The 27,599-nt window shown below is 47.9% G+C and overlaps 2 protein-coding genes across 3 annotated transcripts in view; one reads left to right on the top strand and one right to left on the bottom strand.

Moving 5' to 3' along the window:
- Positions 1-1,667: 1,667 nt before the first annotated feature.
- Positions 1,668-24,277, bottom strand: AANAT (aralkylamine N-acetyltransferase). Of its 2 annotated transcripts, XM_084647671.1 has the most exons (5): positions 24,186-24,277; positions 13,798-13,881; positions 7,571-7,848; positions 4,614-4,768; positions 1,668-3,282 (listed from the first exon to the last, which is right to left on the bottom strand). In XM_084647671.1, the coding sequence occupies exons 3-5, from the start codon at positions 7,725-7,727 to the stop codon at positions 2,977-2,979; spliced, it is 618 nt and encodes a 205-aa protein (XP_084503797.1). In that variant the 5' UTR covers positions 7,728-7,848; positions 13,798-13,881; positions 24,186-24,277; the 3' UTR covers positions 1,668-2,976. The 2 variants fall into 2 exon arrangements, with proteins under 2 accessions (XP_084503797.1, XP_084503796.1); XM_084647670.1 differs by lacking the exons at positions 13,798-13,881; positions 24,186-24,277 and having other exon boundaries at positions 7,571-8,019.
- Positions 24,278-26,166: 1,889 nt separating this feature from the next.
- UBE2O (ubiquitin conjugating enzyme E2 O) overlaps positions 26,167-27,599 on the top strand; it is a 91,454-nt gene continuing 90,021 nt past the window's right edge. The window contains exon 1 of the mRNA XM_084648212.1: positions 26,167-26,511. Coding sequence (XP_084504338.1) covers positions 26,179-26,511 — 333 coding nt within the window. The 5' untranslated portion in view covers positions 26,167-26,178. The remainder of the gene's footprint in view (positions 26,512-27,599) is intronic.

The following is a 27,599-nucleotide window of genomic DNA, read 5'->3' as shown; positions in this document are numbered from 1 at the left end:
ATGGCTTGTGGTGTTCCTGGACTCCATTCAGTGGTGTTTGCAGTCCCCGAACTCAAGTCTGCCTCGTGTGGTGATAAATGGAGCTGCACTGCCCATCACGCTGGCTAGTGCCAACTGCCTTTTCCTGCTGCTGCCATCTCCCCTTTCTCACATGAAGGCTTTAAATGCTGCCTGCTTTGACTGCCACTACAATAGCAGTCCCTCATGCTTCTGCAACAGCCTTCACTGGAACAGTCCTCTCCTACAGTGGAAGCTGTCCCCTGTAGTATTGGGACCAAGCAGGTGGCCAATTTTTGTACTGCTCAGAGCCAGGCCTATGTCCTGTCTGCATTCCATGCGGGTGCAAGTTCACATGCAGGCTCTGTGTTTGCTTCTTGGCCAAAGGCCCTCTTATGGGATTTTAAACAAGTGCCCGCATGTGGTAACAGACTGAGCAGCAGGAGCGGAGCTGCCCCTTTACGCAGGCCTAGTCGACGCTAGGAAAGGTTTGCCCAAGTAGCTATACCAACCAATTCTCCCAGTGTCCTCGCTGCTTATACTGGCAACAAATGCTTTTGCCAGTATAGCTTACACCAGGTCTCCAGACAACATATCCTGGCAAAAGGACTCCTCCATCCACGCTAGGGCTTTGGCTGGTCTATAAAAGGTTCACAAAAGCAACACCCCTACCCGACATTACGATAATGGCGACATTTTCTAGCATAGACCTGGGCGCAGTTCCCCTGCGAAGGACAGAGGGTGGGTTAACTCCAGACAGTGAGCAGAGTCCAGTGGGAGGGGCTGCAGCTGTGGAGCAGGAGTGGGGTGGATGGAAATCCTGTCCTTGCTGCTTTAAACTCAAACTGCCCCGATGGTGAGAATACACCAGACAGGCCTGGCCCTGGTGTGGGAGAGCCAGGTATGCTGGGAGTCCCATGTACAGCCTGCTGTATTTGTGGTGTGCTGACAGCAGCCAGGTCCTATTAGAGCGCTCTGATCTGTCCTTCCTTACGAGAGACGTTCCCGAAAGGTAGGACTGCATTTCCTCCATCCTGCACAAAACCACTCTCCCCTCCCTTCTGCTGTAACTTCCGAAGATGCTTTTTGGGAAAGGATTGATTTAAAAATTTGTTCTGAATGAAATCAAACTCCAGGCAGGCGAAACTGACCTTGATTTTCTTGCAAGGGGAGGCTAGGAAGGTGAGACAGGCTGGATATCTTTGGAAAGCGGACAGGGCTTCTGAAGATCAATGGAAAGGAAAGGCGGCACAATTCTCTTGTCAGTGACCACCTCCCAGGCTGCTTCAGAGGCCCAGACAGAAGGGAAGGCAGCAGACTTGAGAGTGAAGGACTGTCATCCTGCAGTATCCCTGCAGCAATCATCTTTCAGATTGGGGGTGGGGGTTACCTCCGTCCCTTTCGCACTCAATCTTTGCATCAAATGTTCCTTTGTGCAGCAGGCTGGATACTTCCAACCTTCCTGTAGCTTTTAGACTTAGCTAAAACAGCCAGGGAAAGATGCTTTGTGGCCCACTGGCTTTTTGATGTAACTTCTCAAGTGTGCAAACCAAACTCTGCGCCCTTCCCTTTGTTTACCGCTGTTACAGGCTGTTGAATTGTTCCAGGAAAAAACACGCTCATCAGAACCCAATTAGAAAACACAACAAATAAATCCTTTATTTGCTGATGAACAAAAGAACTGACAAACAGCACAGGGTGTTCCCGGGGGCTTTCAGATTTCCAATGAACTAGGATGGCATGAGCTAGGAGCTCAGGTCTGTACACAGCACTCACTGGTCCATGCGGTGAGTGAGGGAGAGTGGGCTGATATACCCTCTTGTTCTTAAGGAATAAACTAAATGGGGGTGCCACTTTTTTGGATTTTGGAAAACTTTGTGTGTGAGTATCAGATCAATCTGATAGGAATGACTTAATCTGTGATTCTCTGGAACCATTATAGCCGTGCTTTGGATTTCACTAGATGAGGACCACAAATATCTTAAAGGATCTGTTGAAAAAGCTACCCCTTAATGACCATTTGGGAGTGGATGGAAATGTCTATCCAGTGGTGTAGCCTCCTTGCTGGGCCCCTTAGAGAGCATTCAGTCCCATGTTATATTTTGCTCTCCCTCAGGCCTTGAGCGTGCTGTGGTTTGGGGACAGTATCTCCTATATTGGGTTGGAAGTTGGTGCCCTAGTCTGTTGGAGCAGGGGTAGCCATCACTGAGCCTACATTATTATGGGATTTCTCACACTTCCGTTGGTTGTCAACCTATACCAGCAGGAGGGCGAGGGAGGAAGGGGGAGACTTGCTGGAGCCTAGGGTAGCTGAATGTGTCTCACATATGTACAGAACACGCAAGCACGGATTCCACTGAATGCATCACAGCAGAACATGGCAGCGAACAACTAGCGTGAGAAGGCACAGATGGCTCTTCCCACCAGAGACCACCAGAGGTGTCTGCCTCATGTTACTGGCCTTGGAGCATTTGACAAAAAACAAAAACAGGGAATTGCTGAACTGATCCATGCGGTGCTGCTTCTCAAGCAATGTTTTTTTCCCCCCTCTCTAACTGCATAACATGCTCTCAGAGCTTTATTACCCCCACTGCTGCTTTTAAGCCAGGAGCTAAAGGGGAGGCCTCGGGCTAGCCAGAACTGACGTACCCCTGTCCTGGGGAGGTCAAACTCAACCGCTGTAGCCTTACGGAGCCTGCCTGTTGAGCCCTGGCCTGGAGAAGAGGCAGGGGTGCTTACTGTGGTTCTGCTGCCTTTCGCTCTGGGTCTGTAAGCTCGATGGCGGGGTCAGCGCTAGGACCAGTTGAGAGGCAAGTGGGCCGTGCCTGGAGCTACTAGTTAAAAGGCAGCCAGCTGGAACACCAGGCAGGCACAAAAGTCTGCAGTGAGTGCGGCTGCTGTTCATAAGCTGTCTCCCTGTACGCGGGGGCCCGCCCTAACAGCGCCTGAGAAGCGTGGAGGCTGGGGGAAGGCACCATCTCAGCAGCCGCTGTTTCTGCGCATGAAGGCGTGGCCGCACACTGGGTACTGCATCTCGACGAACGCCAGCGAGCCCACGGTGACCTCGCAGGGGCCCTGCACCTTGAAGCCGCACTTCCGGTAGAAGGGGACGAGGAAGTCCTCGCACATGAGCACGGCCCGCCGCACGTAGGGCAGGCAGCGGAGGTACTGCAGGTAGCGCCACATCAGGATGGAGCCCTTGCCCTGCTGGCGGAAGGTGCGGTGCACGGCCAGCGCGTGGATGTGCACGGTGGTGCCACCGGGCCTGTGCAGGGTCAGCGCGTCCTGCCGGGGGAGGGGAGACAGGAAAGCGTGTCAGCTGGCGGTTCGCTCCCGGCCGCAGGGCCCTCTAATTCTGTATCCAGAGCATTCGTTTGACTAGGCTGCCAATGCAATGGGCCAGATCCTCGGCTGGTGTGAATGAGCAGCTTCCATGGGAATAGGCAGACGCACACCAGCTGCGGCTCTCACCTGATCTATTGGAGGTGTTGTCCAAGTACAAAGTGCTTTGCAGACAGTACCCAAAGGCTCATAATACCCCTGCACCCTGAATAGGTGAAGTCATCCCCATTTCAGAGGGGGAAACTGAGGCACAGAACAGTTAGGACCTGATTGTTCAGAGGTGTTGAGCTCCTAGTCCCCACCTCCCCAATCTCCAAATGACTATAATTGGAGCTGTGGCTTCTGAGCCCCTTCCTGAAAATCAGGTCCTACCTGACTTGCCCAGGGTGCCAGAGAGGCAGTGACGCAGCCAGGCACACACCCCCAGAGTCCAGCCTCCTAGTTTCCTGCTCTAACTGATTATACGGTGCTCCCTCCCCTGCAAAGGCTTACAGGGCCCTTTTCAGTTTTAATTACTTATCATTGCGAAGAGTGGGTTTTTTTTAATATTAAACACGTGTTAATACCAAAGCAATAACTCAGTTTTTACTTATTTTTATCCTGTAGCAATTAATACTGCAAGAGATCTCTCTCCAGGAGTGAACTCGCTCTAGGTTGCTTGTAGAAATGGATTAGTTTGTAAAGTGCTTTGCAGAAGAGAGAGGCTGAATCAGCAGGAAGTATATCTGTCCCTAGGAGAACAGCCCTGTTTGTATTGCAGTTAATCATTTGATGGAAGTAACAATATGTTGAGTTTTGGGCTTTCAAGAGAAGCCACACTGTGAATGTGAATGACAGGTGCCAATGGGGAATTTTTTACTTCTCCGTTTCTAGTCCGTAAGGTGGCACTTAGCCAAAGCCCTGTTGCCCCAAGAGTTGTGGATGTCTCTGAAATGGAAAAGCCCTTTTGGCAGATAGGGCTGAACCGTGGCTGCAAAGCTGGAGGGGACTAAAGAATGGAGCCTCCCCTGCCCCTTTGAAATACATATAAAATGGGTGTCTTACAAACTGAACTAATTAGGTGCCTTGAGCAGCCCCCGCTCTCCTTCCCTGCACTTGGGGGCTCAGCTCAGCACCCGGGTCATATGCTCCCTTGGAGTAATCTCCAATAACTACAGTGATGCCTATGCACGTTGGACTCCAGCCTCTTGTCTCAAAGCTCCGTCATCGTTCTCTCCATCCCGAGCATGGAAAGGAAACGGAGACAAGATGCAGTAACAGGAGCTGGTTCTTACCTGGCTGAGTTTTTCCTGGTCCCAAAGGGACCCTATAATGAAAGCCACCAGCCGGCCTTCTTCAAACCAGCCAAGTGACAGCTCAGGGCACAGGTTCAGAAAGTGGCGGATCTCATCCAGGTGAAGGGGGCAGTCGCCCGAAACAGAAATAAATGCTAGAGAAGAATAAAAACAAAGCAATGTCAAGAGGGAACAGCCTCTCGGAACTACACTGCACCCTAGACTGCGAGAACCTCAGGCTAATTGATGATGGGCTGGGAATTGGAATTTAACAAACATGAGGGGTTTGAACCAGGTACTCGCAGACTCTGGGGAAGTTTGAATCCAGATCTGAACTTTGTGGCTCAAGTCAATCTCTCCTTCCAGGAGGAGAAGCCAGAAAGGACTGGGATTCCCCTTCTCACCCATACATGTTCTGTAAGTTACTGCCTTTTAGGAGTTGGGCACTTCACACATGAGGAAGCAAAGCCCTCGGCTCTCCCAAGCAGGAGATCTGTTCTAGGAACCTGTGCCTGCTCTGTTCTCTGATCAGGACATCTCTGATCCTGGCCACTGCTTTAAGGCTCACTTGTTCGCTGTGCTCTCCCTGTGGGTTTTCTGGGTCATTCTTACAGCATTTAGCACTCCATTTAAAACCAGTCACAGATATTTATATAGTTTCAAAGTTCCTGCTAACTGATTTGGAAAACACTGGTCTTGAAATTTTAAGATTCTCTCTCCAGCTTGGGAAATGATCAATAAAAGGGAAAGCTGATTAGCAGTAAAAGTAGTCTGGGTGGAATCTACAAAGGGACGTTGCAACACTGAACCTCCCAGCACCTAACTTTTAGGCGCCTCGAAAAATCACAGGCACACCCGGCAATCCACACAGTCGAGTTAAGCACCGAGATTCCCGAGATAATGAACAGGGAGAGACCGGCTCCCTAGACTGGGATCCACAAAGCCAGCATGCTCCGAGCGGAGCTGCCTAAGGTAGTCAACGGGTGATTCTGATTAAAGGAGTGTGCGCTAAGCCCCTCTCCTCTAGGACACAGGTGCTCTGCAGCCCCGAGGTAGGTGCCTATCTCTGCTGGCGATCCCTGAACAGCAACAGGGCACCTGCCTTGCCCCATACCAAACAGCTGGAGGTCTCCCACCTCTCGGAGCGCTCTAACCACTGCGCTACAGAATCATTCTCTCTCTCTCTCTCTCTCTCTCTCTCTCTGGCCCAAGACTGAGAGAATGATTCTGCAGTCCAGTTATACAGTGGGCAGCACCATCATCTCCTCCAGCTGGATTTTGAATGGGACCAGATCTGGGAGGCAACCTCTGAGCATGCCCGCCGGATTGGGCGCCGAATGCCTGTCTTCCCCTGGTTCATGAATTGCTCTGGGGCTTAGGTGGGACATGCCTGGAGGAAGGCAGCAGTGCACATGCTTAGAGGCAGAGACACAGGTGCCTAGGGAACTTCTGCTCTGAAAACATAGGCCCTGAGTGAATTTAGGGAGTTTTGTGCCTCACAGTGGAGCCAAAACTGGGATTTAGGTGCCTAAGTCTTAAGTTTAGGCACCTCAGTATCTGGATCTGAGCCTTTGTGTTTAGGGTTTGAGAACATGGGAAGTGTATATTGCCTTCCGGTAAGAACTGTGGTAGTTGTCTCCCTCTGCTCTGGGCTCCTCCCAGCTTTCATTTCCAGCCTGGTTTTCCATTGCCCTGTATCTTGTGCAGTCATTTACACCTGTGTACAAAAGATCAGAATGGAAGTATTTACATCCACTTTGCTCTCCCTTTGCGCAGGTGTAAATGACATGATGGAAAATCTGATCTTGTTGTCACTAGTGGAAATCCCTCCCTTTTTTTACAGCAGGTGGCAAGTTCTCATTGGTTCTCATACAGGCTTATGCTAGGATGTCTCTTGCCATTGGCCATTGCGACTGTTGCACGGAAATTACTCCCCTTTCTCTAGCAGGTTTGCTGGCATTTCCTTCAAAATTTATCACAAGAGGGAACAAAGGGCCAGACTCAGCCCAGACCCAAGTGGTGATGCGGTTCATGGTTTGCAGGTCTTGCAGACCCAGAGAAATCTCATGAGAAAAACTAGGCTAGATACAAATGCTCTTGGCTCCAATGAGCACTTGATCTGTAACTCTCAGGTTTGAAGATTGAAAAATTGATTCTGACTAATCTGTTTGAATCCCAGCTGGCTTCAGTGTTCAGTGTCTGAAGCACACAGCAAGGAGGGAACACCCCACCTGGAGGAAAAGGGTTATTTGTTCCCAGTGGAATCTGGCCCTTCTGACCCTGCTATGGTGAAAAGCCCTTCCTAGGGCAGGATAAGAGGGCCAAGTGCTTTCTAATGTACCCCAAGGTGTAGGCTGCATTCCTGGCTGCAGGGAGCCTCTCTGGAGAGAAGTGCTGGTATGTGAATAAATGTGACTTCAGCGTGGCTCTGTGGAGTCTAAGCATTTTGCTATTGACTCCAATGGGACCAGGAACAGGCCCTTAAATGGGTTCCACCCTATAACACCAGGCTTCCAGCACACTTAAACCTGCCTCCACCTCTGATTCTCCCTATCCTTGTAGGAAGAGTGGGGAGTGCTGACTGGCTTTATCGGGGGAAGGTGAGTTTTCAAATACCCTCACAAAACAGATTGACTGGGGCTTGTAACAGATCTGACCCTGAAGACGCTGGGTGAGAGGTAAATGGGTTGCTCATTCTCTCTTTCCATTTGTCTCTCCATTGCTGCTTGGTTAGCTCTGTAAAGCACTTTGGGCCCCAGCTTCCAAGACAGATGCCATAACAACTCTCAGCTGTTCCTGCCTGGGGTGCTCAGCCCTGGTCCCCTGCAGAAAGAGGGACATTTCCACTTGCATGCCAGCGCCGGGTGCATTTCAGAATTAAGGGCTGGGGCAGTACTGTGGTTTCTTTGATTGAGCAGGACTGAGGCAGATGGCTAGTGGGGAAGGAAGGCTCTTACCTTCTCTCTCAATCTCAAACACGCTGATTGCATCCTCGGGCGTGAGGCTCCGGAACTCGCTGGCGGGAAGCGTGTGGCGGCGTTGGCGTCCGGGCGAGCTCCGCGGAGGCCTCAGGTGAATGGGCTTCAGGAAAGGCAAGGCGCTGATCACGGACATCCTCCTCCTTTATTGCTGGCGTCCTCCGTAAACTTCTCCTCCGTTTGGCCACCGGTGTCGTCAGCGAGTCGCTATTTCAGTAAATCGTCTCCAGCGGGATCAGCCAACCGGCCAAAAATACCTGCCAAGCACATACTGGATTAGGCAACCTCTCTCCCTTGCTATATATGCATGCCGTGCCCTGCGTGAGCCTGCACAACCACCCAGCCTCTCAGTGCAAACGCGCTCAGGTTCTCGGAGGTAATCGTCGCCCCAATGCAAATGCGGGGCCTCCGCTCAGGGCAACGGGGCTCTGGCATGGGACAGGTCACACAAACCAACCCCACCTGCCAGGCAGCTGAAGCGGAGGAACAAAAGCCAGCCACCTGGCGGCTGAGGCTCTGAGCACTAATGACAGAGTGGAGGGACGAGAAATGGCTTTTAGAGCCTGGGGCCCAGCCAGCAGGGTTAAGTGGTGAGACGGGGGGGTTAATGTGCTGACATGAGTGGGAGGGGGCGGGAGGAAGGGAAGGTGGCTCTAAGGTCACCAAAAAGCTGGATCTGGTGACTCAACAAAGCGCTTTTAGGGCCTGATCCTGTCTGGCGCTGAGTCTCTCCTGCTGGGTGTTGAGCACCCGCAACTCACTCTGGTTTGCATTGGAGTTCAACACCTCGCAGGAGACCCTGAGCAGCTTGCAGGATCGGGCCCTTAATGCTGTCAAGCCAATCTTCTGCTTTCTGGGAAGCTCTTATGGTAATCGTGTAATTAACGAGCTGGGCGGGGGGGAGGCTCCGAGCCCAGTTGCTTTTTCCCCTTTTGAGAAGAGGAGGAAGTTGGGGTCAAGGTGTGGGGGAGTGGCCTGCAGAGCGACTGAACTGTGGAGGCACTTTGGGAGAGAACTTGAGGGTTTGGAGAGGGTGTCGCTGAAAGAAGGAACCTCCTTCAGCCCATCAGAAAAGCCCCTTAGCAGGACAGAGCTCCTGCAAGCAGCTTTCTCAGCCTCAGCAGCTACTGGCAGAAAAATTGCCTAGCCGGAGTGTCCATGCCTGGATGAGAAGAGCCACCCCCAAGCAACTGCCTCTTCTGGAAGTGTAGGGCTGGCATTGCCTTCTTTCCTCTTGGGCGCACGCATTCTGATCTCTGCCCTCTCCTGGGCAGGGCTGCTGAGTGCCCTTTTGTGGGGCAGGTTTGCCCACCTGCTTCCAGACTGCCCCCAGCCACCTGTGTGCTCCAGTCTGGGTTAGTTAAGGTGGAGGAAATGCATTTCCTATGGTACAAATAAGCGGCAAATGGAGTGAGTATAAAGGCATGGGCCGAGAATACACTGGGAAGGGAACATTATGCACTGGTACAGGCTGTCTTCTGATTCCCCCGGCCTAGAGGTGACTATGCAATGTGTCCAGCATCTGGCCTGTCCAGTGTCTGTGTTCACAGGCTCCCTGGGTAGATTTGTCAGGAGGACGCGGAGTCCACAAATGACTCCATTAGTGAGGGCAGTTACGGTGCTGGCATTAGGTCTGTGGCTCTCAGTTGCCAGAGAGAAAAGGCTGATAGGAAGCATCAGCTGTTGCTCAGACTCTGGGAGAAATGCTGGAATTTATCTGCAGAAGCTGTTTAGCACTGGCTGTAATGATGCAGCAGTGGCTACAGCGGCTGCCACTGGGATGCACTGCAGGTTAGCAACAAAAGAAAAATCTCCAGCCTTCCTGGACTCTCTCTCTCCAAGCTCCTCAGAGGTTGCTCAGCTTTACAGATCTGTTTATCTATCTACACAGATTTCTTTCTCTAGAGATTACTGAGGTTCTCTGGTGTATACACAGTAGACAATCTGGGCCAAATTCAGGGATGAGCCTAAGCTGTTGTGATGTACATCTATTTCTAGCCCTTTCAGCAGATAAATTACACCATCGTAGACTCTGCTATGCTTTCTCTGGCTGTCTCTATGCTCAGAAAAAACAGTGGCTTACAACCAGAGAGCTAACACACACTAGCTAAGATGTTGCAACACCCTAATGTAGGGAGGACAAGTTGTAGTATTTTGAGGTAGCTGGTTGAGGTGAACCTTAGACACATCTTTACTCCTCATCTTTGTTTCCCTGGCTGAGAGTCTAATTTAGATACCAAGGGGTGGAAAGAGAGGAGTGCAGCAGGAAATGCATCTCACTGGAAGGTATATATGGAGGTAGGGGAGGCCATGTAGATATCCTAGATATCGGGCCTGGACTAGTAAATTCCTAGGATGGCTTTACAAGGCAGCTTCAGTGAGAGCAAATGCTATGTGTCTGAGCGAGCTATGCAAGGAATAGTAGAGCAGTGAGTGCCCACCTGGTGGGAGATTAGAAAAGCACAGCACCCCTGGCCGTAGCACCCCAGGTGATGGTGTGGCAGAAACTGCCAGCAGTGTGCTGCTCCACTCAGAGAGGGGAGATTTTGAAAATATGTTTAAGTGATTTTTGTTTCCTTCAGGAGATAAGGCCCTAAACTCAGTCCCTCCAAACTCTGAGGAAGTTGGGAGCTGGCTGCAGACACAGATCTGAACTTTGACACTGGCCCCCAACCCTTTTTATGGGCTTGTAATGTCTCTCCTAGAGGAGACAGGCTTGACTGTGGTGGATACAAAGGGAATTATTTGTTGAGGCTGCTGAACTCAGACCTTGTGATTATCTCTAACTCCCAAGTAACTAAACACAGCCAGTTCTGCCTGACTTATCAGGCAGGTCTACCCTATATGGCCCAACCAAATCCCTAGCTTGGAATAGCCCCAAACTTGGGGGTGGGGGGAGAGAGAGAGATCAAACCAAATCAATAAACTTATTTGTCAGATGGTACACTAGACACAAGTGTGCAGAAAGTTTGTGCAAATATCTGATAAATCATTTCTCCCGCAGGCAGAGATCATAGGTAACATTTCCCGAGAGCTGACCCTGTGTAATGCACTTTTATGCATTCTGAATCATTTGCCAGCTGAATATTATAACTGATTGCTACAACCCCAGTGATAAATATGAGACCAGGACACGAACTATTATTGTTCAACAGGTGCTGGCCTCCCCTTTCAGTTATAAGCTGGCAACAAGCTAATAGGATTTGCAGAAATAACAAAACAAAAGCGCTGCCAGCAGCCACAGTGCATCAGAACTAGGACTGCATGGTGGTATTAGCCCAGCGCTGCTATTTTCTCTAGTTATGGTGAATTGCTATATTTGCTATGCGGGGCCTGAGGGGTCTGTGGTGGTTTTATGCAATCCCTCCACAAATGTGCCAGCATCTGAGCTCTGGAAGCAAACTATGACGACGTGACATTCGTGCGTGTGCAGTGAGTGTGCTTTGCAGAGCGAAAGGGGAACTGGAGGAAAGAGATTAGGACATTAACTCTTAGATCCCAGAGGTCTTTTTAGACCTGACAGGAGACTGCTGGGTGGAAGCCTACAGTGATACCCCGACCACTCTGACTGCTGTGGACAAAGGGTGAAATCCAGGCTCTACAGAAATCAATGGCAAAACTCCCATTTTTATGGGAGGGGCCAGAATTCCACCCTCTGAATTTAATGTAAGAGAACTGCAAAAATGTTCATGTGCCACTGTCCTTTTTCTAATAGTCAGAACAATTTAACCCTTGACTCAGGCAATGTCTCTTCTCCAAGCACCTCAGATCTTTTAACTGTGCTCGTTTAAGCCAGGTGCCATCAGGTTTTATTTTAAAAATTCTTTAAAAAATCATTTTATTCCAATATTCACCTGATTCGCATTTTATTTATTATTGTCCTGATCAGCTATATTGGTGAGAGTTATTTTCTGTGAATAACTGCAGCTAGTTATTTAATGCCTCTGTTGTGCATGTCTTTAGGAGTTATTTCTATTCATTAAGATCTGAGTGTAATAAGGACTGTGAGCCTCTTTGTGCTAATTTAATTCACTCCAAAGATAATTTTACAAATGGATATTTCATGTTCCTTTGATGGATGGATCATAGACTAAGGGTGAAATATAGCAATGGCCAAACTACTAGGAGAGTAGTAATGTCTATGGTTTTAATAGTAGTTGTAAGATTTACTATTGAATCTTATGGAGTCAATCGTACTGCTGATTGGATTAACCATTTATGGTGATTAATGGTCCACTCAGATATACCCCAGAGGATGCAATAAGAGTTCCTTTAGACTGAAATATGCACACCAATGGCTTCATCCTGTGAGGTGCTGAGCTCCTGTAGCAGGTTCTCAGCGCAACCCCAGATCAAGCCCTAGAAAAATATTTAAGTAAATATATAAGGCTAGATTCTCATCCCCTTACTCACAGTGAGTAACACCTTATTCCGTGAGCAGTCCCGTTGACATCAATGGGATTTTTTGAAGAACAGGGAACTACTTAACGTGATTAAGGGTTTCAAAATATGGCCCAACAAATCATTAATATTGTATTGGGCCAATTTTGCAGCAGTCATAGGGACTATGGATGTGGGAATTCACTCCCTGTTAATCTCTCTCAATATCTGTGTCATGCTAAATTAATTTGTCAGTTATTGGTTTGATCATGCAAGGAACCACTCCATCAGAAATCTTTCCAGCTGTTCTTTGCCCAATACAGTAGAACCTCAGAGTTACAAACCCTTAAGGAATGAATGTTGTTCGTAACTCTGAAATGTTCGTAATGCCGAAAAAAAGTTCAGGTTGTTCTTTCAAAAGTTTACAACCGAACATTGACTTAATACAGCTTTGAAACTTTACTATGCAGGAGAAAAATGTGGATTTTTAACCATCTTAATTTAAATGAAACAAGAACAGAAGCAGTTTTCTTACTTTGTCAAATCTTTTTTTAACTTTTTCCCTTTATTTTTTTAGTAGTTTGTTTAACACAGTACTGTGTTTGTGGTTTTTAGGGGGTTATTTTGGTCTCTGCGGCTGCCTGATTGTGTACTTCCGGTTCCAAACAAGGTGTGTGGCTGACCAGTCAGTTGATAACTCTGGTATACATAACTCTGAGGTTCTACTGTACCATATAAAGACAGTATCACTAATGTTAGGATGTCTGAGCTGGAGACCTTTATACACAAGGGGTAGGATTTTTCAAAACCACCTAAGGGATTTGGACACTCAATTTTCAATAGAAATTAATGGGAATTTGGCATCTAAATCTGCCAGGCAGCTTTGGAAAGCCCACCCAAGATCACTACCGGGGACCATTTAGGGCAAAAGTCAGTGATACTGAGGAAAGGCTGCCCTTTTTTTGTTTTCCCTTTCATTCTCTGGTTTGAAATGACATTTTTTTGTTTTGAAATGTAAGTTAATTAGTGTAAATGGCTTTTGATAATTTCAAAATGTTTTGACCATTTTTAATTTTAAAAGTGAACATTTCCATTTTTTTTTAAGGACTTCCAGTTTGCTAACATTTTCACGAGTTTGATTTCTTAAAATTCAGGCTGGGAAAATTTGTCCATCTCAAATTTTCAAGGGATGGGGACACCATTTTCCACCCAGTTCTATCATTATCCCATTTCAACCTTGGGGAAACTGAGGCACACAGCGGTGAAGTGACTTGCCCAAGAACGAACATGTAAATGTTATATCTCTCCCTTACATTCATGTGCTGAAGGAATTTAAATGTTCATATAGTTCATGGAGATGCATGTGCTCATGTGTAAACAGACCAGTATGTTCATAATACACATTGACAGGCAACTCAAACCAAGGTTTACTTTATTGTGTACATCTATTTGGATTGGGATTTGAATGCTCGGACCTTTTAGAAACCTTGAGGGTTTGTTTGCATCACAAACCACAATTTTAGGTCTGAAAATTCTTCCTGCAGTAAAGCCCTGTCTATTCCCAGATCTAAAATGTGGGGTTTTCACTGCAGAGACTCATCACTCTCCGATTTTAAAAGAATGTGGGGGGGGGGAGGAGGAATATGGTGGGATCCACATTCTAATCAATGCCTATGCAAGCAAATTTTAATTTAGCAAAGCTCCATGCTCTAGAAGGCAATGCACCATGTGCAATTATATGGAGAGTAGAATGGCCTCTTTAAAGGCTGCTTTCCACTCTAGAAAATCAGTACCACACATATTACAGTAGAAATGCAGACAATTACCTGTATGCGTGTGTGGAATAAGATTTCTTGTAAGCACTCCAAAAGTTGTTCCTCTGGATGGCGTGGTCTGGTCTTGCAGTCTTCCTGCCAGAGGAGGAAACAGACAGCAGTGAATTTTGACTTGCCTACTGCTTTTATTCTGCTGTGACTTACAAAGCTTTTGCTTATATATTTGTTATTTATAGAACACGTGATGAAATTGTAAGTAGTTTATTAACCCTGATGAGTCACAGAGAAAGGTGAGAGGCTTTAAGGTGACATGCCAGCAAAAGCATCCTCTGAGGCTTTTCTTTCCTGGTGTGATTGTCTGCAGAGGGATAAAGCATTTTAGCTGATTGCTAGATACTCAGTGCTGCTTGCATGTCTCAAGTATCCAGGTAGATCGAGCCAATGACTAGATCCATAGCTAGAAAATATGAAATAATACATCAATATGTAATACAATTAGGGTCTGATCTAGATTCATTTGAAGTCACTTTACAATTATTTAAACAGGCTTTGCACCCTTAAGTGAGCTCAATTCAGCCATGGTGAAAGCGGATGTAACTTTATTTCTTTTTGTGCAGCTGCACCCACTTACATCACCAACTGGGGCTGAATTTAACCTAGTGTGTTTAAGAAAAGTAGTGTTCTCTGCAGAGTTTTTAGCCATTAGTCCATCACTGTGTTTTGGCTGTAGGCAAATAGAAGTGGAAAAGCTTATCAATCCCCAGCAAAGCAAGAAATAGACTAGTGTGACTTACAAAATGAAATACAGGGAGTCCGAGTTTACTCACTTACGTGAAAAGATAACACTATTGAAGCCATGGCAGTCATGCTGGTGTAAAACCAGCATGAGAGAGATCAGGAAAGTAGAACCATGAACATGTTATCAGGCTTGGATTGTGAAAAGAGAAGCATCAGGAATTTACTAGCACTTAGGGGCAGGAGGGTTGTTTTCAGACTAAAACTACTTATTAGTCTGCAAGATGCTTTACAAAACACAGAGAGAAACAGCCAGATGTGGCTCTCAACACTGGTGTCAACCTGGAGTAACTCGAATGATGTCAATAGAGTTACAATGATGTAAAATTTGTGGAATCAGACTTAAGGTTTCTGCCCTAAGGAGCTTACAATTTAAGGAGCAAGGCTGTAGTGAGATTTATTGCATGGGTAAAGCCGTCAGGATTTTGCCCTCCTAGAAGCAATACAAGATATAGAAAATATTTCAGACACAAGGTAGTATAAAGGAAGATACCAGCAAGGAGATCAGCAACAACTTATGGGCCAGATCCTGTTTGGAATTAGTTGATGTAAAAGTGAAGTGACTCCATTAAAGTCAATAGTGTAACACTAATGTAAAACAGGAGTAACAGAGAGCAGAACCTGGCTCCATATGTGCCTAAAGAAAAGCTGGAGGAGGTCAGGATGTGTTTAACTTCCAAGTCTCAACCAAAGTGACCCCCAGCATAAACCGTTTTTCTTCTTTTAGTATTTTTGATAGAATCCAAACAGAAATGCAACCGAACCAGTAGAAAACAAAACTTTCAGCAAATAGCACTAAAAATAATCAACCTACCCCCATTACAACCAAACAGAACAGGGCATGTTGGAATGTGGTTAAAGCTATCCTGCTTTCCATGGTATGGAGACAATTTGTATTTACCAGGGTATTTTGAACCAGTCCCTTTCTCCTTGTCGCTGTCTAGCAGCTGTGGAGGGGTCAAAAACTCTATTAGAATTGGAGCACTGGAAATGTACAGAGATTTACATATTTAGCAGCTCCCACAGCATCTTCAAAGGGCCCAGAGCTGTCATTTTTTGCATCTGTCTGCAACCATCCTTTGTCCATTGGTCTAGCCACTTAGCCAGCTGGCAGTTTTGTTTATAATTTGGGGTTGTGGGGGAGAAAGAGAGAATTACGTCACTTTCATTTTCATCACTTTGGAATTAACTGACCTATAAATTCAGCCTCCAGTCTCCAAGGGGTCTCATCTGCCATAATGATCTATGCAACTTTCTTCCCTTTTCTGTTGTAATGCATTATGATTATGACACCCATGAGGATTTAAGCAGCTTTTAAGAGTTGCAGTGTAACAGTAGCTTCCCGTAACAGGGCAGATCTGCCAGCGAGAGGGGTTCTGATGATGTAACATTTCTACCTTGCATTTCATTGGCCAGCGTGTTATTACTTTATAACCTGCGCAGATATAGAGAGTCTAGTTGGAATGAACCAACTATCCAGCTTTCCTGCTTGTGTAATTGAATTTAGCACCTATTAAAGCTGTGGGCTAAATTCTCTGCTGGTGTAAACTGATGCATTAGCATTGCTGTCAATGATGTGCCAGTTTATGCCAGTGGGGAATTTGCTCTGATTGTTTTTCTAACTCTCCTCCAGACTTTTAATGACCATTTCTCCAAAACACAGCATGGGGCTGTATCACTTGATTGCTTGTGGAAACTTAGAGACTAACAAATTTATTTGAGCATAAGCTTTTGTGAGCTACAGCTTACTTCATCGGGTGCATCCGATGAAGTGAGCTGTAGCTCACAAAAGCGTATGCTCAAATAAATGTTAGTCTCTAAGGTGCCACGCGTTCTCCTTTTCACAGCTGCTACTCTGAAACTTGATTGCTTGTTACGGCAGTAAATTCACAGCAGCACACCATGTTTGGCGTGCATTCAATGCATTTAAAGATTTCCTAGGATTGCTGCTTAGTAGTTGAAGAGGCTGCCCTGTGCCTTTAAGCTTTTTTTCTTGGCAGCACAATTGAAGCAGTCAAAGTATTTGATGCAGGAAAGTCAGAATTTCATTGGTCCGTATCTTTGGAGTCCAATTTGCTTAGTTGGATTCCACTTTCCAGAAGTTGCTTTCCTGCAGGCAAAAAGGGGGAGGTATGCACCCCATAAATCATTGTGCAGGGCACAGCTGAAGATCAGCCTAGGGAAGGGTCCAAATAGGGTTGTCAGTCCCTGTCTCCATTATTCTGGCTCAGCCTATGGGGTGGGGTTGGGGGCTCAGTTCTGGGTCTTACAACTAAACTTTCAAGATGTTTTTAAGTATTTCTTCTGGCTTGGAAATCCCTCCCTACCTCTTCCCTCTCTTTCAGTGGCCTGATTCACCATCTAATGCTCCAGGGTGAATTCCTAAGGAAGCCAACCCTAGTGGGGCAAGGGCAACTCAGTGACTGGGCTTTGCACCATTGTGCAGCAGACTCCTAGGTCTGAGTGGTAGTCCCTTGCTCTCTGCATAGGCAGAGACTGAGCTCTGTCCTGACCTAGGGTCAGTGAAAGGGTGGTATCGATGAACCAGAGAGAAGCCTATCCTGTCATCATTAACTGATCCAATGATGGTCATGATTCAGGGACAAGGGTCCAAAAATCAGGGGACAGTTTTGTCCATTTCTGCCTAAACTAAGCAAGGGAAGCAGCTTCACCACAAACCAATATCCAGTCCAGATATCCTTCTTTGCAGGGCCCCAGTGAACTGGACTGAAAGCCTCTATTCTCTTCTCCCCAGACACTGACCGATTAGCTTCATTAGCTTTTCTCTCCCAGGCCAGAGTAGTTGAACTAGGTCATAGTGAACTCAAGGTCCAATCCAGGTAGTTAAGGAAGAGCGAGGTTGCTGCAGGCTGTAGAGGAACCCCTGGAGAGAAAGTAGAGAAGCGTTTCCAGCAGAGCTGGGCCATAAACCAAAACTCTGAATCTGAGCCCCCAAAACTTCAGGACAGTTTGGTTCGAAGTTGGAACTTTGGGACACGGACTTGGCTCTAATTATTACTGGGTCATCCTGCATCTTATACAAGCACAGCAGGTCACCTGCAGACAGTGCATGGGCCCAGTGTCAATGCACTTACTATTCTGAGTGAGCTGGATGCTGTAAGGAGGCAGATGACCTGGTACAGAGCACCACCTACTGGGGAAGCTAAATTCACCAGCAGGATTAAAACAAGTGACTATCCACAGTGATCCTATTTCCAGGGGTTTGTTTTATAAACTTTTCATCAGGCGTGCACACAAAAGTGTGTGTTTAAATCTATCCCTGGCCATGCATGAAGTAATACCCAACTGGGGAGACTTGGCTTTTACCGGTTTCAGAGTAGCAGCCGTGTTAGTCTGTATCTGCAAAAAGAAAAGGAGGACTTGTGGCACCTTAGAGACTAACAAATTTATTTGAGCATAAGCTTTCGTGAGCTACAGCTCACTTCATCGGATGCATAGAATGGAACGTATAGTAAGAAGAGAGAGAGAGATAGATATACAGAGAAGGTGGAAGTTGCCATACAAACTGTAGGAGGCTAATTTTACAGTGAATGTAGTCAGTGACTCAGGCTGGTAGGAGGTATCTGGCTGCAAGGGTATCAGTCTGAGTCTTTGAAACAAGCAAAGCATGAGCAGTGAAGTAAATGCAGCCTAACCCTACATCCCTCAACCAAGGCTCTCCGGGCCTTCAACCCTGACCCCCCAGGGTCGCTCTAACAGTAAGAGGAGAAATCTGTTCCATTGTCCACTCCGTCTTGGAGCGTTCTGCTGAACCTGCCAACCTTGGTACTAATGGTTTTCATACATAACATAGTGTGTAGTTCTGCTCACCTCATAGTAGTTCTGTCCTCAGCTACAGATCTCGAACCAGAGTCATAAGCGCCTGCTAAGCCAGTGCTTGTGAGTTGTGATGACTATGAGCCCATCAGTGCAGGAGGCATGGAGATGTTTATAATTTGCTTATATAGGCCAAAATCCTCCCCTCTCTTCCACTTTCACATCTGCTTTGCAGCAGGAGTTGGACAAAAAACACCACCAGGCAGTGCAGCATGAGCATGCCACAGAGTACAGGTCCATGCAGGTTCCTGGTGCAGTGGTCCTTGGGGATGGAGCCTGGGCTCTATGTAGCAGTAGAGTCTCCAGTTCATCCTCCTCCTACGGAGACTTCTCCAGCCATTAGGATGGAGTAGGGCTGCCAAGCAACTCTGTCCCCATTCTGCAACCTGGCACGGGACCCTTGTCATGTCCAGAATGTCACCATGGTGAGTCCAGCTACTCAGGCTGGTGCTGGGAAGACAATTTGGGCCATGGCCATGCACAGTGCTTTACAGGCATGGACCACAACAAAGTCCTTGCACCAAAGAGCTTCATGTTTGTATGTAGGCCTGTCTCTACTTCTATGAAGCCAATGAAAGTTGAACCACTTACTTCAATAGGAGCAAAATCAGACCCTAAACTACACCTGTGACCATCAAATACAGTGAACTGGTCCTGGCTGGGATGCTCTCTGAGGTGGCAATTTGAAGTTAAATGCCTGTCATCCTTACTGACAGGTTTCAGAGTAACAGCCGTGTTAGTCTGTATTCGCAAAAAGAAAAGGAGTACTTGTGGCACCTTAGAGACTAACCAATTTATTAGAGCATAAGCTTTCGTGAGCTACAGCTCACTTCATCGGATGCATATCGTGGAAACTGCAGCAGACTTTATATATACACAGAGAATATGAACCAATACCTCCTCCCACCCCACTGTCCTGCTGGTAATAGCTTATCTAAAGTGATAAGCTATTACCAGCAGGACAGTGGGGTGGGAGGAGGTATTGGTTCATATTCTCTGTGTATATATAAAGTCTGCTGCAGTTTCCACGATATGCATCCGATGAAGTGAGCTGTAGCTCACGAAAGCTTATGCTCTAATAAATTGGTTAGTCTCTAAGGTGCCACAAGTACTCCTTTTCTTTTTGTGTCATCCTTACTGTAAGTGTGGATCCCTGTCCTCTGACATTTTCTTAAAATGCAGGCAATGGAACATCCAGGCAGGCAGATAATGTGACCTGTTATCTCTGATCGCTATTTATCCTACCACATTTTCCTGTATTGCTATAGGTGGCCATTGTAAATAGTTACAATGAACTGTCAATTTACACTGAATAGTCACAAGATGGCACAAGAGTGTTTCTTATGGTACAGATGATATCCATATAAGTTGCTCAGCAAGAGAAATAAGGAACAAAATCATTGCAAACATAAATTGGCTTTTCATTGCCTACTAATTATGCTCTTCATATAAGGCTACCCTGCCTTCAGAGTCCATTGTAAACTTCTTCTGTGAAATGCATACCTTGCTGTAACACAGAGAGAGAGAGAGAGAGAGAGAGACTGGTTCCCATGAACAGCCTTATAGAGGGAGGCCTGGGCTTTGTACACAGCCATTAATTTGACCTGCGGAACCAACACACGCAGTAATACTGTACTAAGTCTGGGTCAGATTCTCTACTGGTGCAAACTGAAGCAGATCCACTGAAGTCAGTTTACACCAGCAATATGCCAATTTACACCAACGGGAATCTGATCCACTCTTCCTAAGGGTAAATAAACCTCACATTTACTTAACTCTGTGTAACTATCTGCATTTCTAATGCACTCATCAGCGTAGTATCCAGGCTCCAGAAATATGAAGCCTGTCTTGATTTTACATGTCACCTTCGTGCAGAGGCCAACGATGGTGATAGCTTATATTCAAGGATCCAACAGCACTTTACAAACATTAGTCAACCACACCTTGATACCACCCCCATTGCATTAGGTAAGTATTTTAATAGAGGTGGGCGTGTTGAGCCACAACGAGGTTCTGGCCACATTTTCTAAAATGGCTACTGATTTCAAGGTGTCTCCATGTTTTAATGCCTACCTTTACATGCTTCGTTTTCAGAAATGCTGAGTGATCACAACTCCAGCTGAGGTATGTGGGCGCTGCAGGTCCTCAGCTGTTCTGAAAATTGGGCCTGAAGCAAATGTCTTAATGTGGGCACCTACAAAAGTGACACGCCTAAAATCAGTGGCCATTTTTTTACCACCTTGGTCTGACTTACCCAAGATTCTCTAGTAAATCATTGGCCGAGATAGGAATTGAGCCCAGGAGTCCTAATGCCTGATCTATTAGTGGGACACCCTTCTTGCACTGGTCTAGGACCAAGGAGGCCATTCAGCTGCACGGCATCTTTGAAGCAGCTCAAACATTGGACTATAGAATCACAAAGCAAAGGGGAGCTGCTCTTTACTGCCATGAGAAGTTCAATTCCAAATAAGAGCACCTCAGAGGCACACTTAAAAGTACAGTGCAGAAATCTGCATAGCCCTCAACTGCTATGTACATAAGTAAATTGTCCTGATTTGGTCCCTTTAAAATGCACATCTTGTTACTCGGGTTAGTTGCATAATTTGATTACTTGACTCAAATGGCTATTTGCAAGCTGAAGTCTGAAATCTGCTCTCCAGAATGTAATCGCTCAGCATAAGGGCAGAATCCAAACAGACACAAGATTTACGGCCATTCATTATTTTTTGTGTAATACAACCCTCAGTCTGTGCAGTAAATGGAAGCTGGGAAGTGTCACTGGGGTGGATAAAACGTCACAACATGAAAACCTTCACTGCAATGGCAAGACTAATGTAAGCACAAGCTGGAGTGCAAACCCCTAACTAGGGGAGCAAGCGAGCATTTTTCACTCGTTAAAGGGCCTCATCCTGCTTCCTTTGACATCAAAGGCAAAGCCCCTGCTAATTTCAAAGGGAGCAGGATTGTCTCATAATTGTTCCATCTATGTGCCCATCAAGGGATGGCAAGAGGTCATGCTCAGGTGATGACCGCACTGTATATACAAGCCAGCAATACACTGCACTCCAATCCCTTTCCCACCCCTATCGCAATGGATTGATCTAGATGGGGCACTGTCAGCTCAAAGTGAGAGGCTTGGGAAATGTTAAAATGCTACATTCCTTCACGTTAGGGGACAGAAATTAGGCTCGAGTTTGGGGCCAGCAGAACTGTACATGGCACGGGACCTGAGGGGAAGTGGCTTTCCACCTTTGCAGCGCCCTGATTTTGAGACAGGTGGGGATCGTTTTGTCCCCAGGCATAAACTAGAGCAGACCAAAAGTAGGGGTTATTATTGTGACTGTTATTATCTATTTGTTATTATCTGTTATTGGAGCACTTAAAAGACAAAGCCAGTCCCTGCCTCAGAAGGCTTACCTTACAGCCTGCAGCCCATGTCCCCAGGGGCCATGCTGGCCCAGAGGGTGGAACTGCCTGTTTTGCAGGCCTACCCAAATATTCTAAAGCCACATTGGCAAGTGGAAACCTGTGCACCTTCCACAGTTAGGCCATTAAAATCCTTTATAGGACCTACTTAGTAGCGATTCCAATGAGCTCAGACATTGAATCCAAATATTGAACTCATTTACACACAATGATAAGACTTCTAAGAGCCATGAAACAACATAATGCTTCCCTATTGACTGGGGAGCTTCTGACCACCTATTAATGGCACATGAAAGCTCCAGAGGGCCCTGGACTCACACAGAGCTATTCTATTCTTTTCTTTTCTATTCTATTCTATTCTATTCTATTCTATGCTATGCAGGGTCTTACTGTAGTATGTACAGCATTAAGCAATGTTACTAACATCTCCCACATATTTTTTCTCAACCTCTCTTCAGGGAGAGAAGTGTGTACAATGGAGAGTTTTGGTTTGGAATTTATTGACTTACTATATGTTGCTATATGTTTATGTTAGAGAAGTCAAGGTCAAAGAAACTGGCCTGGCACTTGAAGCAGAAGATGGTGAGGTTTGGGATGGCCCTTAGTCCCTGAGGGGAGTTAATTCCACAGACTTCGGCCGGCCGATGAAAATGCTCTGTCTCCTGCACAGACGAGTTGAAACTAGGTGTAGGGAGTGCCATTGTGCCAGAGAAACAACCACAGTCTTCATCCCAGAGCTGTCGGCAAACTTTTAGGTACCCGGAACCCAGCCCACTGAGCACCTGGAAGTTAAGAGCCTGATCTAATCTCCTTTACAGTCAATGGAAAGACTCCCATTAGGCAGTGGAATTGTGGATAAGAGGGAGGAGACCTAGTTCTCATCCCAGCTCTGCTACCACTATCTAATCTCTCTATACCTCCCACCTTTTATCTACCTTGTCTAATTAGATAGTAAGCTCTGGCGGGAGGGGCTGTCTCTCACTATGGGTTTGTACAGCACCTAGTACATTGGGGCCTGGATCGCAGCTGTAGCCTCTAAATTCCAATGTAATACAAATAATAGATAATAATTACATTGGTTTTCTTTGCCTTGTTTCTGCAGGATCTGAGCAACCTCCCAGGCCATACGCCACTAGGAGGCTGCGTGGTGGAGAGGTTAGCTAGAGCTGGGGCTAATGTACAGAACATGGCTTTCTGGGAGAACCCCAAGAGCTGGGCTGGGGGTGGGAAGGGTGGCTCTAAGAGCAAATTTAACATACACTCGCAGAAAAAGATAAAACCTGTAGCTGCTTCTCACACCCACTCCTCAAAACAGAGCTCCCAACACCCGCCCTGCTCACAAACACCAGCCCTTGTCAATCCCCTTTCTCCCCCAAACCCAGATAAACTTCACAGTGCTGCTGAGGGTCAACAGATGTGGGATACTGCAGCTCAATGTACAGAGTAAATTCCAAAGGTGAGGGCTCCTCCTGGGGAGCTCCCGCAGTTAACTTGTGTCTGATCCGGCTTGCCCACCTCCATTAGCGCATCAGTGGCAGTAATGCTCATGGAGAGAGGCAGGCTCTCAAGCAGGAAAGTCCCAAGCTGTTTAGTGCTTGATAGCTCAAACATAACCTGTAAAGCTGCTCCCAGAGAGACCCAGAGTCAGTCACGCATGTCCTAGAGTACTGCTGTCAGGAGCTCACAGCGATTTGGAGCAGAGTAGCTATCGTCCAGCAGGCCAAGCCCAAGAGTTGGGCGCACCAGAGGCACAACACACCAGCCAGCCACAGATCACAAGGAAGCCTGCTTAGTGGAGCAGATGGGGCACTGACTCTACAACGGTATGCAGAGAGGGGGGGGCGAGAAGAGGAAAAGGATTGTAGAGCCAGGTTTCAGAGTAACAGCCGTGTTAGGCTGTATTTGCAAAAAGAAAAGGAGGACTTGTGGCACCTTAGAGACTAACCAATTTATTTGAGCATAAGCTTTCGTGAGCTACAGCTCACTTCATCGGATGCATACTGTGGAAAGTACAGAAGACGTTTTTATACACACAAACCATGAAAAAATGGGTGGTTATCACTACAAAAGGTTTTCTCTCCCCCCACCCCACTCTCCTGCTGGTAATAGCTTATGTAAAGTGATCACTCTCCTTACAATGTGTGTGATAATCAAGGTGGGCCATTTCCAGCACAAATCCAGGTTTTCTTCCCCCCCACCACCACACACACAAACCCTCTCCATAAACCCACTCTCCTGTTGCTAATAGCTTATCTAAAGTGATGACTCTCCTTACAATGTGTATGATAATCAAGGTGGGCCATTTCCAGCACAAATCCAGGGTTTAACAAGAACATCTTGGGGGGGGAGCGGGGTAGGAAAAACAAGGGGAAATAGGTTACCTTGCATAATGACTTAGACACTCCCAGTCTCCATTCAAGCCTAAGTTAATTGTATCCAATTTGCAAATGAATTCCAATTCAGCAGTCTCTCGCTAGAGTCTGGATTTGAAGTTTTTCTGTTGTAATATCGCAACTTTCATGTCTGTAATCGCGTGACCAGAGAGATTGAAGTGTTCTCCGACTGGTTTATGAATAATTCTTGACGTCTGATTTGTGTCCATTTATTCTTTTACGTAGAGACTGTCCAGTTTGACCAATGTACATGGCAGAGGGACATTGCTGTCACATGATGGCATATATCACATTGGTAGATGTGCAGGTGAACGAGCCTCTGATAGTGTGGCTGATGTTATTAGGCCCTGTGATGGTGTCCCCTGAATAGATATGTGGGCACAGTTGGCAACGGGCTTTGTTGCAAGGATAGGTTCCTGGGTTAGTGGTTCTGTTGTGGTATGTGGTTGCTGGTGAGTATTCGCTTCAGGTTGGGGGGCTGTCTGTATGCAAGGACTGGCCTGTCTCCCAAGATTTGTGAGAGTGTTGGGTCATCCTTCAGGATAGGTTGTAGATCCTTAATAATGCGTTGGAGGGGTTTTAGTTGGGGGCTGAAGATTGTAGAGCCCTGACTGATCCCACCTCCCCTGCTGTCGGTAGGCTGGGAATCAGCAGAGGTAGGGAAGCTGCACATCAGGAGGTCAGGCCGATAGTGGAGAAGGATGGATAGGGTGCCCAGAGGAGCTCTTTGCATAGTGGTGGGCCAGCAGCAAGAAGCGGCTAGTCTCATAGGTAGGAGAGCACAGTATGCTGGTACACGGCAGGACTCACCAGGAAAGGGGGCTAGAAAGGTGAGCGGGGCGGAGGACATAGATACACCTACCTGCCCATGTCTCATATTCCCATCCTATTTCCTTTCTGGTTTTGTGTTGCCAGTCTTTTTTATTTCCTTTTCCATTCAGTGTCATATATATACAGATGGAACATCAACATCTGAGTCTGTACAGCCTTACAATCGGGCTGCAAGGTGATGCCACAGATACCAAGGGACCAAAGCGGCAGGATAAAAAGACCCAGAGCTGCTCCCTTGACAATTTAGCTGAGGCCCTTTTCCTGCTTGAAACAAAATCTTAAGAACACTGAATTAGGGAAAGCAAAAAAATGCCTCTGAAGCCAATAGGTATAAGTGCTGCTTCCCTGAGGAGCTGCGGGGCAAGGAGAGGAGGAAATGGGCACTTTGCAGTAGACCCTAAAGCTAGAGTCACTCAGTTTCACTGGAATGCATTTAAACTTTGTGTGCTGGGTGCCTTGGCCTCTGGAAACTAGATGATGATCAGCATGGTTTTGAGGCCTTGCTCATGGGGTTGGTGACTAAGAGGCCTGGGTTCTAGTCCTGCCTCTGCCACTGACTTGCTGTGTCACCTTAGACAAGTTGCTTCAGGCCTTTGCTTCCCTTCCTGCCCTTTGCCTGTCTTTCAGAGGGTGAACTCTTTCAGGCCAGGCACGGTCTCTCACCCCGGGTACACACAGCATCTAGCACAAGGGGGCTTCAGTCTTGGTTGGGGCCTCTAGAGATAATTGTTAATAATTAATCCCCGGGAAGGCGGAGGAGAGGCTTAATTAGCTGTTTGGACTATCCGAAGCAGCAGCACCGTCATCTATCTTCCTTCCTCTCCTCTTCTTCCCGCTCTTTCCCTTCACTCCTCCCGGCTCCTACCCTTTTCCTTTCCCGCTCCATCCCCTTTCCTCTGTCCCCCGGCTCCCGTCCCCTTTCTCCTCGCCCCTTATTTCTCCTCCTCCCCCCTCCCTGCCCCCTCTCGCCGCATCCGGCTCCCCGGCGGGGGGCGGGGCCGGGCTGCCGGACCCCGCCCCCCGGGCAGTGACTGCGCCTCGGCCCGGGCGGCCTCCGCCTCCTCCTCCTCCCCCCTCCCTGCCCGCGCCGCTGCCGGCGGCCGCTCGCTCGCCAGCCCGCCCGCCCTGCCCGCGCCGCTGCCCGAGCGCCATGGCGGACCAGCCCGCAGAGCCGGCCCCGGCGCCCGCCGCCCCGGCCGGCGGCTCGCAGCGCCTGCTCTTCTCTCACGACCTGGTGTCGGGCCGCTACCGGGGCTCGGTGCGCTTCGGCCTGGTGCGCCTCATCCACGGCGAGGACTCCGACTCGGAGGAGGACGAGGGCGGCCGCGGCGCCGGGGCCGGGGCCGGCAGCTCGGGGGGCTCGGAGTGCGGGGGCCCCGGGGCCGGCGGGGCCGAGGAGAGCCGGGCCAGCCCCCTGCGTCGCGGCTACGTGCGGGTCCAGTGGTACCCGGAGGGCATCAAGCAGCACGTCAAGGAGACCAAGGTGAGCGGCTCCTCTGCGGCTCCCCTGCCTGGGCGAGGGGCTGCCGCGCCCCCCCCCGGCTGGCCCGCGTGGAAACGGTGCAGCCCGGGGCCTGGCCCGGCAGGCCGCTCCCCGCGCGTGGGTGCGCTGCCACCCTGCCCGCCGCGGCCCGCTCGGGGGTCCCCGCTTCCCGGACCTCTGCGCCGGCTTCCCGGGGCTGTCGGTGGCAGGGAGATTTCCTCGCCACCATCATCGGCCCTGCCCTGGGCGGCTCCGTGGAGCTCCTCGGTCATGTGCGCCCCCCGGCCGCACAGGCATCCGCTCATGCAGGGGCGCTGGAACAGTGTGTACGGTCGGGGTGCTGAGAGCCCTGGAACCGAATTGTAACCCCCCTGTATGTGATGGAAACCACGTCGAGCCAGCAGGTGCGGCAGCACCCCTAGTTCCAGCTCCTGTGCGCTCCTGGCATTTGCCAATACAGTCTGTGCATAGCATACTCTGCCCAGGGACACCAGTGGTAACAACAAAGGGATTGTGACTTCCTAGGGGCAGGGGCCTTATCCACCAATTGTCACGCTCGCCTGTGGGGTTATGCAGATGGTAAGATACCAAGGGCACAGCTGTCTCTTAATGGGAAAACGTATCCTGCAATTATTCCTAGTATCAAGGGGCACTTTGGGATGGGATTGTTGTTATTCCTTATTACTGTAATCTGTTCTCTCTTGTTGGAAGTTTCATTGGCCTCTTACGTATGCTAATTTTGTTGGGGTTGAAATATATTTCCCTTCTTTCAGGAGGCTTTAAAGGTAGTAATTAAATCTCCTTGCCTCTCTAACCTGGAGAGGATACGACTCTTACCTGCATCGAGGAGATCAAAATATAGCTTACTCATTTGGATTTTGGTTTAATTTTAAAATAATCCTAAAAAGTCCAGAAAACTGGTAAAGGCCATTGTCTGTGAAGGTGAATTAAACAGTGCCCTGTAATAGATTCTCTGTTCTTTGGGGAGAAGTGGGTGCACTAGGTATTTTTTTAAAAACCTCAACATAGGGGAGTTAACTGCTAAGTATAATAGCTTTTAACGGTGAAAGATTTCAGTGTGACATAGT

Source organism: Lepidochelys olivacea (assembly GCF_965140295.1).
Source record: "Lepidochelys olivacea isolate rLepOli2 genome assembly, chromosome: 14".
NCBI lineage: Eukaryota > Metazoa > Chordata > Testudines > Cheloniidae > Lepidochelys > Lepidochelys olivacea.
This window is presented reverse-complemented; position numbering and strand designations above follow the sequence as displayed.